The 16,541-nt window shown below is 44.9% G+C and overlaps 1 protein-coding gene across 1 annotated transcript in view; it reads right to left on the bottom strand.

Moving 5' to 3' along the window:
* Positions 1–16,541, bottom strand: part of LOC116972149 (NPC intracellular cholesterol transporter 1-like) — a 36,994-nt gene that overhangs the window by 589 nt on the left and 19,864 nt on the right. The window contains exons 11-24 of the mRNA XM_033019534.1: positions 16,180–16,282; positions 15,886–16,075; positions 14,997–15,179; positions 13,780–13,894; positions 12,329–12,456; positions 11,629–11,763; positions 10,457–10,546; positions 10,181–10,371; positions 7,327–7,442; positions 6,335–6,464; positions 4,723–4,923; positions 3,812–4,043; positions 3,052–3,165; positions 2,161–2,323 (exon numbers count right to left, since the gene is read on the bottom strand). Of these exons, the coding sequence (XP_032875425.1) occupies positions 2,161–2,323; positions 3,052–3,165; positions 3,812–4,043; positions 4,723–4,923; positions 6,335–6,464; positions 7,327–7,442; positions 10,181–10,371; positions 10,457–10,546; positions 11,629–11,763; positions 12,329–12,456; positions 13,780–13,894; positions 14,997–15,179; positions 15,886–16,075; positions 16,180–16,282 (2,091 nt within the window). The remainder of the gene's footprint in view (positions 1–2,160; positions 2,324–3,051; positions 3,166–3,811; positions 4,044–4,722; positions 4,924–6,334; positions 6,465–7,326; positions 7,443–10,180; positions 10,372–10,456; positions 10,547–11,628; positions 11,764–12,328; positions 12,457–13,779; positions 13,895–14,996; positions 15,180–15,885; positions 16,076–16,179; positions 16,283–16,541) is intronic.

The raw sequence follows: 16,541 nt of genomic DNA, 5'->3' as shown, positions 1-16,541 counted from the left end.
CACAGGTATACACAGGAGTTTGCAGGTTCTCCTTGCGATCACGAGGGTTTTCTCCAGGTGCTCCAGTTTCCGCCTACATCCCAAAGGCGTGTAGGTTAATTGGCTTCTGCAAATTGTCCCTAGTGTGTAGGATTATGCTAGTGATTAGTTGATCCATTAATAAAGTATTTATACCATTAATAAAGTATCTATCTATCTATCTATCTATCTATCTATCTATCTATCCTGGTGAGCACAGACTTGGACAGTTTCTTTGCTGTATATCTAATCTAAAATTACATAGAAAATAGGTGCAGAAGGCCATTCAATATGATCACAGATGATCATCCAAAATCAGTATCCCGTTCCCCATATCGCTTGATTCCTTTAGTCCCAAGAGCTAAATCTAAATCTCTTGAAAACATCCAGAGAATTGGCCTCTACTTCCTTCTGTGGCAGAGAATTCCACAGATTTAGAACTCTGGGTGAAAAAGTTTTTCCTCATCTCAGTCCTAAATGGCCTACCGTTATTCTTAAACCGTGATCCCTGGTTCTGGACTCCCCCAACCTGCATCTAGCCTGTCCAATCCCTTAAGAATGTTATATGTTTCTATAAGATACCCTCTCATCCTTCTAAATTCCAGTAAATACAAGCCCAGTTGACCCATTCCTTCGTCATATGTCAGTCCTACCATTCCTGGAACTAACCTGGTGAACCTACGCTGCACTCCCTCAATAGCAAGAATGTCCTTCTTCAAATTAAGAGATGCAAAACTGCACACAATACTCCAGGTGTGGTCTCACTAGGGCCCTGTACAACTGCAGTAGGACCTCCTTGCTCCTATATTCAAATCCTCTTGCTATGAAGGCCAACATGCCATTTGCTTTCTTCATTGCTTGCTGTACCTGCATGCTTACTTTCAGTGATTGATGTACAAGGACACCCAGGTCTCATTGCACCACCCCTTTTCCTAATCTGACACCATTCAGATAATTATCTGCCTTCTTGTTCAAGACCATGACAAGGAACTGCAGATGGTTTCACCAAAAGGCCTCAGTAACTCAGTGGGTCAGGCAGCATCTCTAGAGGACATCCATAGCTGACATTTCAGATCAGGACTCTTCTTCAGAATGAAGAGTGAAATAGGCCCTGTAAATACCATCCCAAGAACGTGGAACTGTCTACGAATCTGCACCCTACACATTTACCCCCTCCCTCGTTCCCTACAGCTTCTACCATTCACCCCTCACCTGTACTAGGAGCAAATTTACAATGCAATTAATCTGCCAAGCAGCAAGTCTTGGGATGTGGGACATAACCAAAAGACTTGGCAGAAACTCGCATGGGGAACGTGTAGACTCCACACACTGATCCAGGTTTGGTCCTGACCTCATTGAACTGACAGGTGATTTATTGACATTAGACAATGTGGTGGGTGACAGGGTAATGGGTATATGGAACAAGCTGCTGGATGAGATAGTTGAGGCAGGTATAATAACAATGTTTAAATGACACAACGTGCTGGAGTAAGTGTCAGGCAGCTTCTCTGGAGAACATAGATAATGTTTCGGTAGCATTTCACCTATCCATATTCTCCAGAGATGCTACCTGATCAATCAAGTTACTCCAGCATCTGCAGTTCCTTGTGTCAGCATTTTAAAGACTTGGACAGGTACATGGATAGAAGGTTTAGAGGGATATGGGCCAAATGGGAACATGTTCAGAGGGGCATCTTGGTAAGCATGGACAAGATGGGCTGAAGAACCCGTGTCCCTGCTGTACGACTCAATTCAATGGACAAGTAATATCCAGGTGCTGCAACACATTGCGATTCAAAAGGCTAGGGAGGAACTACAGATGCTGGTTGAAATCAAAGGGAGACACAAAAAGCTGGAGTAGCTCAGTGGGACAGGCAGCATCTCTAGAGAAAAGAAATAACGTTTTGGGTCGAGACCCTTTCAGATGGAGAGTCGGGAAAGGGAAACGAGAGGTAGAAGACAAATGGAATATTGCATTTTGTATTGTGCTTCAAATGTTGGTCAGGCTACTCATGTGAAGTGTAGTCTCATTCACAAGGTGCAGTGCCAGGCCAGGGCTGGTGAAATGTAACTCAGCCAATGTGCATTTAATGCCCCAGTCCTGGTAAACAAGTCTCCAGTTTCCCGACGAGCGGATCTTACCAATATAACTCAGCATAACTGGAAGGAAGATCAGGCCGTGAGCTGCACCCAAGAGGACAATTGCCACATACATCCTGAAGTAGAAGATCTGGAAAATCTGAGACTTGGCAAATGCCAGGACCACAATCCCACCAAACTTGGTCAGCGTGATGCCACTGAATACCTGGATGTAGAGGAGAGAGAAATGAACTCCAATAGCAACCCCAAGTCTCACTACAAGCAGCTACTAACAAGGCAGTTATTTTTCAGACCAACATCAGTACAAGTTCTAACTCCTCCTTGGAGTAAAAAGTTGGGACATGATGCAGCTATACAAGTCATTGGTAAAACCATACTGAGTATTGCACACAGTTCCGATCACCCAGCTACAGGGAGGATGTCATTAAGTTGGAAAGGGTGCAGAAGAGATTCACCAGGATGTTACCTGGGCTCGAATTATGGGAGAGGCTGGGATATTTTCCCACTGGAGCGTAAGAGGCAGAGGGGCAATTTTAGAGGTGTACAAAATCATAAGAAATATAGTTAAAGACAAATGCTCACATTTTGATTCCTAAAGTGGAGGATTCTACAACTAGAAGACATAGACTTAAGGTGAGGGGAGAAAGGTTTAAGAGCGATCCAAGGAGCAACTTTTTTCCACTCTCGTTAGTCTATTTCCGGAATGAGCTGCCAGGGGAAGCTATAAAAGCAGATACAGATTAAGATTAAAACACTTTTGGACAAATAAAAATAGGAAGGGTTGAGAGTTATGGACCAAATTAAGCAAGCCCAACATGCCCTGGACAAGGTATGCCAATGGTCTAGTTTCTGTTGCGTACACCTCTGAACACTTAACTGATGTAGTCAGTAAGCCTTGGTCCAGGTGAGCTGTCTGAAGCTACCATTACTTACCGAGCTGCCCATATTTGCCAGCGCTTCCTCTGCACGGCCCACTCTGGTTTTCTTTGTACTGACAGAGAATGCCCGCACTATGTGGCTACAGAACTCCACCGAAATACCACAACACTGGAAGGGAATCAAATGAATTACTGTTTGTTCTTCTAGGAACATTCTCCCCACCCATACCATCCAACTGTGCACCGATCTTCAGTCACACCACAAATCAAATGGGAAACTTACAAGAGACAGGCTGGATACGACCGAATTTTCTAATTTCAGGTATTCCTTTCAGAAAATACTTCCACCTACATTCTTTCCTCTAGCTTCACAATTCACTCCTCTATCCTTCTCATCATTTGTCTTCATCTCTGGCTTTAGTTGAACCATTCACCTGTCCAAACACCCCCCTCACCACTATCCACCTATCACTTGCCAGGCTTCGTCCTGCACCTCTTCCAGCTTTTAACGGCCCCAACCCAAAACATCACCCATCATTGTTCTCCAGAGAAGCTGCCTGACCCGCTGAGTACTCCAGGTTTTGTGTTTAAGAAGGAACTGCAGATGCTGGAAAATCGAAGGTACACAAAAATGCTGGAGAAACTCAGCGGTTGCAGCAGCATCTATGGAGCGAAGGAAATAGGCAACGTTTCTGGCCGAAACCCAAGGGTTTCGGCCCGAAAAACGTTGCCCATTTCCTTCGCTCCATAGATGCTGCTGCACTCCAGATTCTGTCATTGGAGGACAACTGTCGTTAAGGAGATAGCCAACTCACCATGACCAGATTGACGAGCGATATAGCATTCAGACTGATGTTCCAGAGCCACATCACTCCAAACATGTTGGTGATGATCATGGCTATGGTGATGCACACCATCACCGCAGACCAGACCTCGTAGCCCAGCAGAACCGTCGTCACGATAAACACCGCTCCCAGTGACATGCACAGGTTGAAAATAGTGTCGTTCACAATTGTGAAATACTGCTCATAAAATACGTAGAACACACTGCAGAACAAAAATAGTTGGCAGTTTACTTTAGTTTATTATTGTCACATGTATTGAGGTACAATTAAAAGTACATTGTAGCATGCTATCCAATCAGCAAGAATACTATACATGATTACAATCAATGTGTAGGAAGGAACTGCAGATGCTGGTTTACATCAAAGATAGTAGACACTAAATACAGGAGTAACTCAGCGGGACAGGCAGCATCTCTTTTGGTTCTGAAAAAGCATCTACTTAAAACGTCACCTATTCCTTTTCTCCAGAGATGCTGCCTCACCCACCGATCTTCAGTCACCACAGACAAAATCAAAAGGGAAAGTTGCAATTTATGTTTAAATTTGATGATTACAATCAAGCCGTCAACAATGTAAAGCCGTCAACAAGATAAAGGATAAAATATTTAGTGCAAGATATGACATTGAAGCATGATTAACATGATTAAAGATAGTTGGAAGGTCTCCAATGAGGTAGGTGAGAGGTCAGGACTGTTCTCTAGCTGTTCTCTAGCTGATGAGAGGACAGTTCAGTTGCCTGATAACAGCTGGAAAGACTCCATTCTTTCTTTAGTCCCTCGTAAACCAGCATCTGCAGTTCCTTCTACATATACTAAATGAGCAGATTCCAGGTTCAGTCCCAGGATGGGAGGCTGATGTGTGGAAGGAAGGGGTGCCGTTACCTGTACGGAAAGACGCGATAGCCTTTCCCCGAGATCCCCATTGCCTGGGTTATGTTTTGGCCAATGATTCGTGCCTCCTTTGCAGCAGCAATGAAGTCTGCAGATGTCTTCAGCACCGTGTGGTAAGTCATGAAATAAGTGGCTCCCACACCGGTGTTATTGTCGATCAGGTTCACGGCAGAGCCGTACGCTGCATGGCCACTGCAGAGAGAGAGAGGGTGCTTAATGGTTAGACACATCTTCCAAACATTAGGCAGGTTTCCCTTCCCAGTCCCTGCACATTCTACTCTGCTACAACTCCCAGGAGGGAACCTTCCCTGGGCATTGGTAATGCTTCCTGGGATGAACAAATCAGGAGGAAAATTACGAGGTGCTTCGGGCTAGACCTACTAGCTAGGCCTACTACCCCCGGCACAAGGTAGAGAGGGAAGGGGTTAGCAAATTTAGAGATAGTGTGGAAACAAAAGTCGAATAGGTGCCGACCAACTATCACCCCGGACACTTAACACTATCCTACACACAAGGGACAATTTACCTACAAACTTTTACGTCTGGAGTGTGGGAGGGAACCGGAGCACCCAGAGAAAAGCCAGGCGGTCACAGGGAGAGCGTCCAAACTCTGTACAGACAGCACCCGTAGTCAAGATCGAACCGGTGAATCTGGCGATGTAAAGGCAGCAACTCTACGGCTCTGGTGTTAACCATGTTGAATCAACACCAGCATATGTCTGGTCAACCCTGGGACAATTGCGTGGTTTGCCAGAAATTATTTCTGTGCAGAGATGGGCAGTGTTTGCACCTGGTTAAGGGGACAGAGGAGATGATGGAGATCAGGCCAGTATGAAGTCAAATGTGGAAGCAGATGAGAGGCCTTCTCCTCCTAGTGTTCCTGGAATGACTTTAATCAAGCTCAGACAAAGTCAAACAGGCCATTCAGCCCTATTGCCCCATTCTGTTATGTTGAACAGAGCATTGTGATCAATGTAGCAACAGTTTACCAGATATAAAATTGAAACAAGCTCTTTGGCCCACCGAGTCCACGCTGACTATCAATCCTTTCATCTCATTGTTCACTCCGGTTTCATGTTATCCCCCTTTCTCATCCACTCCTTACATACTAAGGGCATTTTACAGAGACCAATTAACCAAACCTACATCTTTGGGAGGAAATCAGAGGAATGGATCGGACCCAAGTCTCTAGTGCTGTTAGTCAGCTGTACTACCTGCTGCACAACACCCCCCCTCCCCCCTCCCCTCCCCCCTTTTCCACTGGTTGAGCAGAAATTTGGAATCAGCATCAGTGTAGAAGCACTTACCAACCAGCACCTCAAGGTCAGTTTAAGATGGCACCACACATGCAACCCCAGGATGTTTACCAACTCCGTGTCTGAAGGGTGCCGACCCAAAATGGGGCCTATTCGTGTTCTCTAGAGGTGCTGCCTGACCTGCTGTATTACTCTAGCATTTTGTTCTATGCATATTTACAAACTCGCTCAACATTAACCTGGGGCACAGGCACCGGTAAGGGAACAAGTCGTGAAATTCAAGTCTAAAGGATGTTACGTAGTGACTTGGGACAATAGAAGTTTTTCTTCTGAAGGTTACTCCTTACCCTTTGCCACACTTGGGGTTGGGATTGTCAGACAGGAACATGGGGAGGAAGGTCATGAAGTCTTCACCGTAGGGCCTCTGCTTCCCCTCTTGAGTCAGTGGTCGGCACCGGACACATGCTGGATTGTGAACTAGAAGGGAATGGAGCGGTAGTCAATCCTTCAACAAGTGCTAGGTAGCGACAACACACACCTGGGCTGCCAGGTAAACTACAATCCTACAGCATCAGTCAAACACCCACAGGACGCACATTGTCCATAGACAACCCTAGTGCACTGGATTTTATCCAAACTGCTGCACTTGCTGATGTAGGGTCTCAACCCAAAACGTCACCTATTCTTTTCTCCAGAGATATTGCCTGACCCCGCTGACCAGCATCTGCAGTTCCTTCTTACACATCTTTTCTGCTACATTTTGTCCCAGCACAGGGAAGTACTGGGACACACACAGAGCCCGAGTCATACAGCACAGAAAAAGACCCTTCAGCCCAACTTACCGAAGTTGACCAAGATGCCCCATATCCCTCCAGCAGATCCATCAGCTTACTCTGCTGCCATCCTGGATCGTTCTGCTGGTGTGCAAGGCACACAAGGGCAGGAAATGATGCATGATGGAAGGAAGGACTGCCAGAAATTGGCACAAACCACACGCTGGCAGGGTTGGATTTGTAGCTACAGGCACGTGGCTCTCCAATTTAATTTCTTGGTGCTGGAAGGCAGTGACTCTACCTCTGCGCTAATCCTATCCTTCTCCCTTTGCATTCACCTCCCCCCCCACTCAAATCAGCCCAAGGTTTGACAAGTCACTACCGTTCAGAAGGTGGGAATGTCACTTGAGATTATGGGACTAAAGTTTTTCCTCAATGTTGGGAAGTCGCAATCATCTGGACATTTTCCTGCTGTGGTCAGTGCAAGAATGATCCCACTTCACTAGTTAAACGCTCCCGTGGTTTCATTAACCTTGGTGGAGTGCTGGATCCCCACACTGCTTTACCTGTTGCGTTGCAGAAGGTCTCCGTGTTGTTGTAGACTCTGCAGCAGGTTGACTGGGGCTTCACCCAGTCAAAGTAATCGTCAATCCAGGAGGATGGCGGGAAGCCCACTCTTGTGCTGAGGGAGATGCAAAGGGAAATGTTTCAGTCACATCGTTGGCAAAACCAATGTTTACAAAACCACGGGGGGCAGAAATCTCGGCAAGTAGACAGGAGGGTTAGAGGAACGTCATTTGAAAATGAGATGGAAAACTTTACATTTAAAAATTGTTCAAGTAAATAAAGAGCAGTTAACCAGCAGAACAGACCAAGGAAAAGGTGCAGGTCAAAGCAGTCTGCACAAAGGTGACTTCTACACTACAAACTCAAACACCATTAATTAGTTAGAGCCATAGTCATACAGCGTGGAAACAGACCAAGTGGCCTAACTTACCCACACCAACCAACCTGTCCCACCTACACTAATCACACCTGCCTGCGTTGGGCCCATATCCCTCTCAACCTGTCCTATCCACGTACGTCTATCAGTTTCTTAAACATTGGGAAAGTTCCTGCCTCAGCTACCTCGTCTGGCAGCTCGTTCCACACACCCACCCTTTGAGAGAAAAAGTTACCCCTCAGATTCATATTAAAACTTTTCCCCTTTGTCTTAAAGCTATGTCCTCTGGTTCTCGATTTCCCTACTCTAGGCAAGAAATTTTATGTCTACCTGATCTATTCCTCTCATGATGTTATACATTTCTATAAGATAACCCCTCTTCCCCCTGCACTGCAAGAATAGAGTCCCAGCCTATTCAACCTCTCCCTATGTCACAGACCCTCGAGTCCTGGCAACATCCTCATAAATCTTCTCTGTATCCTTTCCAGCTTGACAACATCTTTCTTGTAACATGGCGCCCAGAAGTGAACACAATACTCTAAACCCGGCCTCACCAATGTCATACAACTGCAACATGACCTGCCCATTTCTATATTTTTGTTGAAGAGGGCTTCAAGACCACAAAACATCGGTAGGAGCAGAATTAGGTCATTTGGCTCCTCGAGCCAATTCCGCTATTTGATTATGGCTGATCTATCTATCCCTCTCAACCCCATTCTCCTGCCTTCTTCCCGTAACCTTTGACATCCGTACTAATCAAGAATCTGTCTCAGCTTTAAAAATGGCATTGAATTTCACAGATTCTCTTCCTTCTGGCTAAATAAATTTCTCCTCATCTCCATTCTAAACACATGTCCTTTTATTCCGAGGCTATGAACTTTAATTTCTAGATTCTCCCATTAGTGGAAACATCCTCTCCACATTCACTCTATCCAGGCTTTTGAAGGCTTCCCCTTCACATGGAACCTCGAACCAAGGTAGGTTTAACTTTCATCCCACCCAAGTACCTGTCCAAATGCCTTTAAAGTATGTCATTGACCCATTTCTGGCAGTTTGTTCCACCTGCCCACCACCCCTTGAAAACCTGCCCCTCTCCCCCCTACCCCCTAACCCATGCTCTCCAGTTCTAGGCTTCCCATCCTGGGAAAGGTCAAATTTCCACCCAATGATCCTCAATTTTATAAACCTTTTAAGTCAGCCTCCTTTGGTTTAGGGGAAAGCAGTCCCTTGTATCCTTGCATTTCAAGCCTTCCAATTTAAGAATGGAATGACAGCAGAACTGGTCTCTTGGCCAAACTCACCCATGCCGACCAAGATGCCTACTGAAGCTAGTGCCATTTGAATGTGTTTGGCCTATTTTCCTCTAAACCTTTACAATCCATGTACTGTCCAAGTGTCTTTTAAATGTTATACCCCAACTCAACTACCTCTGGCAGCTTGTTCCAAATACCCACCACCCTCTGGAAAAAAGTTGCCTTTCAGGTTCCCTTTAAACTTTTCCTTTCAATTTAGACAATTTAGCCCTTTAGTTTAAACTTATGCTCTTTAGTTCTCGATTCCCCTGCGTTTGGTCCTGGAAACATTCCCGTGAATCTTTTCTGTATCCTCTCTAGCTTAACCACATCCTTCCTGTAGCAGTGAACCAGACAATACTCTAAAACTGGTCTAACCACCGTTTTCTATAACCGTAGAACTCAATGCCTTGGCCGATTACGAAATGGTTTCCCTATCCACAGAAGCTGCCAGACCCCGTTCATTCAGCTTTTCTGCTCTAATCCAGATTCCAATACCTGGAATTTATTTGCTGTAGTTTACAGAGCACAAGTTAAGCCATTATCTTGCCAAGAGTCCAGAGTGTTTTATTGTCCAATGTCCCAGACAGAACAATGAAATTATTGAAGCAGCACAACAGAATGTAGCAATACCACATGGAAACAGGCCCTTTGGCCCACCAAATCCGTGCCAAACAGCAAATCTTACACAATAACACTATCCTCACACACCAGGGACAATTTACAATTATACCAGGCCAATTAACCTACAAACCTGTACGTCTTTGGAGTATGGAAGGAAACCAGAGATTCCAGAAAAAACCCACGCAGGTCACAGGAGGAACATACAAACATCGTACAGACAACACCCGCAGTCAGGACCAAACCTGGGACTCTGACACTGTAAGACAGCAAACATGGCATGGTGGTGCAGCAGTAGAGTTGCCATCTTCCAGTGCCAGAGACCCGGGTTCGATCCTGACTACAGGTGCTTGTCTGTACATTATTTATATATACAAAAAATTCACATTTATTATATTGTTTACAGAGTACTATATTTACATATTCTCTCGTGCTGCAGTGAGAAATAGATATATACTATATTACACACACACAAACAAACAAAAAGACAAAAGCAATGCCTCCAAGCAAGCCTATGTAGTTCAGAGCTGAACTGACACAGATACGGTAGTTGTTTAGACTTACTAGTTGCTCAGAAGAGCTGCATTGTAAACTTCTTGGACGAGAGAGTCATTGTTGCAGCCAACACCACCACACACGGCGTTCTGCCCTTCAGGAGAGGTGTAATTATGACCTTCCTCTATCACAAAGTAAACGGGAGGGCCGGCATGAAAGTACTTGTTCATTGATGCAAAGTAATCCAGGAGGTAAGAGTCCTGGGGAGGGGAAATTCACTCCATTATATGTGTGAACCGGTGTAACGAGAGGCTATCATGTGTTGTTCAGTCACTCGGTACTTACATCAGGCATTGAATAGCTCTGGTTCAACCCAATCTCAACTTTGTTTACGACTGCAATGCTGAATGACAAGACTGCAACAAATACTGATATCTAGGAGCAAAAAGTGTACACATGGCATCAGGCAAGAACGATGACCATCTTAAACTATAAACTGAATAAACAGCATCTTTAAAGTCAATGTTAGAAGCCTGTAGACAGTTACAACAGGAGCCACATGACAAGCTGAGCCAGTGATTTTCACTCTGGAATATGCAATGACGATATAAACCGATTTTCATGTGTATGGAGATATTGGAAAAACGTTGCACCCTTTCCAGGCAAATCAAACCATGCACAAATGCAACAGGTAGTGCAAAAAGGTGCCTAATAGTGTTACAGCTACAGGGAGAGTGCCGATACGGTGCAAGGGTTGCACCAAGGTAGATTAATTTCCCCTCAACCTGCTCATAGAAACATGAAAACACCTCATCTTTAATTGAAAGACGATTCTGGAAGGGATTTCATCTCAACTGAACAGCTCATAGTCAAAGTGTTCTGACAATTAGCAAATGTTTAAGATTTCTATTGTTAGATAGTCATGAGCATCCAGAATTGATACTTATTACATTATACACAATCAATATCTTGATCAAAAGTAAAATGCTCGAGGAACTCAGCGAGTCAGGTAGCAATGGAGAAAATAGATACTCAATTCAGTCTGAAGGGTTTAGACTTTAGAGATACAGTGCAGAAACAAGCCCATCAGCCCACCGGGTCCGTGATGCCCAATGATCAACCAGCACACCATCACTATCCTAGGAACAATTTACAATTTGACCAAAGTCAATTAACCTACAAACCTATACGCCTCGAGTGTGGAAGGAAACCGGAGCACCCAGAGAAAACCCACGTGGTCACAGGGAGACCGTGCAAACTATGTACAGACAGCACCCGTAGTCAGGATCCAACCCAGGTCCCTGGTGCTTTAAGGCAGCAACTACTGTTGCACCACTCTGCCTCCCCCTGGTTGTGACCAGAATCTTTGTCTATTCCCTCCACAGATCCTGCCTGACCCACAGAGTTCCTCCAGCCCTTTGTTTGACTCCAGGATTTGCAGCGTCTCGTGTCTCTACAATGATCATTTGCACTTTTGCTCAGCGGCATTCCGTCAAAGGTCTGAACTCCGTACTTACCACAATAGGGCGCATCCAGTTTTTTAATAAAAATGGAGCATAGATATATTTGAAGCATCTGAACAGCAATTCTTCAGAATGATCTGCATCAACCTTCTCTTGTTTCACACAGCACACGATATCCATACGATTACTCTGCAAATGATAAACAAGTTTAGTGCCTCAGCAAGTTGCAAACCAAGTAATGCTCAGGTAGTTCAAATATAATGGTACAGTACAGGGATAAGCCCTTCGGCCCACAATGTCTGTGCTGATCATGATGCCTGGGTAAACCAATCTCATCTGTGTGCCCAAGATCCATATCTCCATTCTCCGCATATCCATATACCCATTAGAAAGCCTCAACCACTACTATTGTATCTACATGGCAGTGCTTTCCAGGCACCACCACCCTATAAAAAAAATCCATACACGTATATTTTAAACTTTGCCTCTCTCACCTTAAAGCTATGCCCTCTAGCCTCTGGCATTCCCACCTTGGAAAATAGTTCTGACCGTATGCCCGATTTATGCCTCTCAGAATGTTATAAACTTCTATCAGTTTCCCCTCAGCCAGAGGTGTTATAGAAAAGAGATAGATCAACAGATTCAAAGCTAGAGATCAATAGCTGATCAGAGACCAGTTAGGACACCAATAGCTTGGTGGTAGAGGGCAACTTGGAGTTAGTGCTCCATTGCCAGGTTCCACGGATCTGCTCACCTCTTGTCGCTTGATATCCAGCCCGAAGAGACTTACAAAGCACGATATCTGGAGCAGGAAGTCTATGAACACAGCCATTCCGGCAAAGAGGGAGAAGGTTCGGACTGCCGGCATTGTGGACAAGGAACCTGGAAAGGGAACGTCAAAATATTTGAAAAATTTAAAGATTTTGCCCATTTATAGTGATGTTCATGCCCCATCTCAGCACCAGATTAAATCCACTATACAGGGAGGTTGCCACGCAGGGGAACAGTGTCAGCTGCAATAAAGTTTCGAAAATCGCTAAATGCACTGGAGGGTGTCCGTACTTGTCGGGTTAGGCATAGATAGGTGGTGTTTTGGGTTAGGACCTTCTCCTCAACCCGAAACGTCACTTATCCATGTCCTCAGGTGATAGACAAAAAAAAATGCTGGAGTAACTCAGTAGGTCAGACAGCATCACTGGAGGAAAGGAATAAGGGACAGAATGTTGACTGACCTGCTGAATTACTCTGGTACTTTAGTAAACTAGCATCACCACTTCCTTGTATCTCCATTTTACAGCAATCATGCCAGTCTAATGCAAGTTGTAATATCTGCCTCCACCACTCGAGTGTATTCCAACCACTCACTGCATAAACAAGTTTGTAGTTTTTTTTGTCAACCTCTTGTGATTTTTGTGCTCCTAATCATAGTGCGGAAATAGGCAATTGGCCCAACTTACCCATACTGACCATCATACCCCATTTACACTAGCCCCATTTGCCTGCATTTGGGCCACATCCCTATAAACTATCCCATCCATGTACTAAGAATTGTGCCTTAATGATTGTTGCTACTGTGGAGTCCAAATGTAGTCTTGAGACAGCACGAAAACAGGCCGTTAGGCCCACCAAGTCTGTGCCGACCAAAGATCACCCCGTAAACACTAGCACTATCCTACACACTAGGGACAATTTAACCAAAGCCAATTAATCTACAAGCATGCACATAAAAACATAGAACATAGAAAAATAGGTGCAGGAGTAGGCCATTCGGCACTTCGAGCCAGCAAGGCCATTCAATATGATCATGGCTGATCATCTAAAATCAGTACCCCGTTCTATGCTTTCCCCCCCCATATATCTTGATTCCTTTAGCCCCAAGAGCTAAATCTAACTCTCTTGAAGTCTTGAGTGCAGGAGAAAACTGGAGCACCTAAAGAAAACCCAAGCGGTCACGAGGAGAACGTACAAATTCTGTACAGACAGCACCCGAGGTCAGGATCGAACCAGAATATCTGGCGCTAAGGCAGCAACTCTACCACTGCACTGCCCTAAAATGTTTAGCTATAGGGTGAGGGGGGGGGAGTTTCTGGTTGCTGATCAAGTTCCCACATTAACTTAGTTTGTATAAAGTTTGCAAAAGAACAAAATCTCATGCAATTCTCCCCCTCAGGCAGCCCACATTAAATGCAAAAGCACAGTACATACCCAGAAAGAATGCCACAGTCTCAGAGAAGGACGACAGGAAGATACTTGGTGCCACCTCGCCCAGAACCCTGCCAATCTGTTGGTCAATCGACTCGTTGAGCAGCCGTTTGTCTCTCTGCAGGGAGGAGAGAAGTGTAAAAAATAAACTGTAGCGTGACCAGAGCAAAACAATGCTGGAGGAACTCAGCGGGTCAGCCAGCATCTCTGGAGTAAATGGGCAGATGTTGTTTCACGTCAGAATCCGTCTTCAGACTGTAGTGGTGAGAAAACTGGAAAAGATATGTTGGGGATGGGATAAAGCCTGGCAAATGATAGGTGGATACAGGCGAGCGGGCGATTGGCAAGATGGGTGGAGATAGAGATTCTGGGTCAGAACATCGGTGAACAGCAGGAATCAGAGGGGGGACAGTGAGAGTGTGTTAGAACTACCGGAGAGAGCAGGGAAAGAAAGGTACAGGAACAGGCCCTTTGGCCCACAATGTCAATACTGAACATGTCAAACTATCCTCGTCTCCCAGTGCATGATTGAGGATGAAGCAGAGGAGGAAGACTTCAAAGTAGGATGCAAAGTGCTAGTAACTCAGCAGGTTAGGCAGCATCTCTGGAGAAGGGTTCCAACCCAAAACGTCAGCTCATGTTCTCCAAAGATATTGCTCGACCTGCTGAGCTACTCCAGCATCCGCAGTTCCTTGTGTCGTCATACAAAGTAGGCAGAACTTGAGAATTTGCAGTGGAGCTCAGCAAGTTGAGCAGCATTGGGGGATAGAGATTGTTGACCTTTCAGATCAAGATCTGCATCAGGACTGAATGAGAGAGGAAAGTGGTGCAAAGGAGGGGAGAAGAATCAGGGGCCAGTAGGTGGTTGATAGACCAAGGAGGAGTGAAGAATGATGGGCGGATGGAGAAGGGAAGTGAGTGTTGGGTGGAAGCAGGCAAGGAGAGAGGCAGGTGGAGCAAGGTGGGAAGAGAGAGGTGAAGGCGGAGACACAGGCTGGAGTATGACAACAAGGAACTAAGGCGACCAGTGCTGGAATCTGACAATTATGGATATCAGGAGCAATTATTGGAGAGGATAACGGCAGATGGAGCTGGATGGAGAGGGGATCTGGTGGGTGAAGTGTGTCAGTACTGTGCGGATGGAGCCAGAATGGGAAGGGAATGAGTGTCATCAGGAACAATCAAGTTAACTGCATGAAAAGCAGTGATAACGTGCATACCCTGAAGGTCTGCACAATGATGAAGATATTGTCCACACCGACTGCCAGCACCAGGAAGGGAATGACTTCAATGACGATCAGAGTGATGGGGATTCCAGCGTAACTAAAGATGCCGAGGGAACAGGCCACTGAGCTCAGGACTATCACAATGCCGGATATTCCCAGAGAGATCTTGGAGTCCACCTGCAAAAGACACAAAAAAAATTGGCACAGGGCACAATGCTAAAATCAAGGCGGCTGATATATTATCTAGAAAATGTGAACAAGATCCCCCTCATACCCTACACCCTGTGCGGAAAAGATTGTTCCTCAGGTCCCCATTAAATCTATTTCCTCGCACCTTAACCCATGTTCTCTAGTTCTTCATTCCTTACTCCAGGAAAGATTGCATGCACCCCATCATTTTCTCTCCTGATTTTTTACACGTCTATAAGATTACCCCTTAGGCTCCTACGCTCCAAAGAATAACATCCTGTAGGAAGTAACTGCAGATGCTGGTTTACGACAAAAACCCGAGTAACTCAGCGGGACCAGCAGCATCTCCGAAGAGAAGCAATGAGTGATGTTTTGGGTCGAGACCCTTCTTCAGACTCAGGCCCACAAGTCCTGGCAACACCCTTGTAAATCTTCTCCGCACTTTTTTCCAGCTTAATGGCATCTTTCCTTTAGCAGGCTGACCAAAACTGAACACAATGTTCTAAGTGCACCATCACCGACATCTTGTGCAAATGTAAAATAATGTCCCAACTTCTATATTTAGTTCCTGGATTCAAGGCCAACATGCCAAATACTTTCTTCACACCATCTACATCTGACACTACTGTCAGAGAAATGGCATAATTTTCTTCCTTCCTCTCGTTAAAGTGGTGGGTATACCTGCTTTACCTACCAGGCAGTTCGCACAGCTCCTTATGTGTCCCAACGCAATGGAGATGTACAAGAACATGATAATGTAGCTGATAAGAATAGTTTTGACGTCACTGTTACTTTCACGATTTATTTCATCTTCAATACTCCGTTCAGACGAGAATGAAATGCTCAAGTTGGAATTATTATAACTTTTCAGAAAATCCACAAATCTGGAGGAAGAAGCGAAGAGTGTTAAATTGTTCCAAGGAATCTGCATGACAGAAAACAATACAAGAATTAAACTAGTAAATGGGTTCCATTAGGCATTACTTACACTTTCTCCCAAGCCAAAACTTTGTTTAGTTTTTCAGTGTCATTGTGATAATTAATTACAGGGAATGTGATCACCAGTGCTGTTGCATTATTATAATCTTCATCTGTGGGATTTAAAGATGTCAGCATTATACAAGGAACAGGACAGAGTATTAGATTAGATTAGACTGTAGTCTGGGATTCACTGAAAATTGTTTATCTTTTGCCATGCCTTCTCTTCCTCCCACACATCTGCTAACAAATCTGCGTACAGCACAAGAACAGTCTCTTTGGCCCATAATGTCTGTGCCAAACATGATGCCAACTCTCATCTTATCCATATGTCCCCATACCCATGCTTCAATCCAAAAGTCTCTTAAATGT

The sequence above is a fragment of the Amblyraja radiata genome, chromosome 4, assembly GCF_010909765.2.
Source record: "Amblyraja radiata isolate CabotCenter1 chromosome 4, sAmbRad1.1.pri, whole genome shotgun sequence".
Lineage (NCBI taxonomy): Eukaryota > Metazoa > Chordata > Chondrichthyes > Rajiformes > Rajidae > Amblyraja > Amblyraja radiata.
This window is presented reverse-complemented; position numbering and strand designations above follow the sequence as displayed.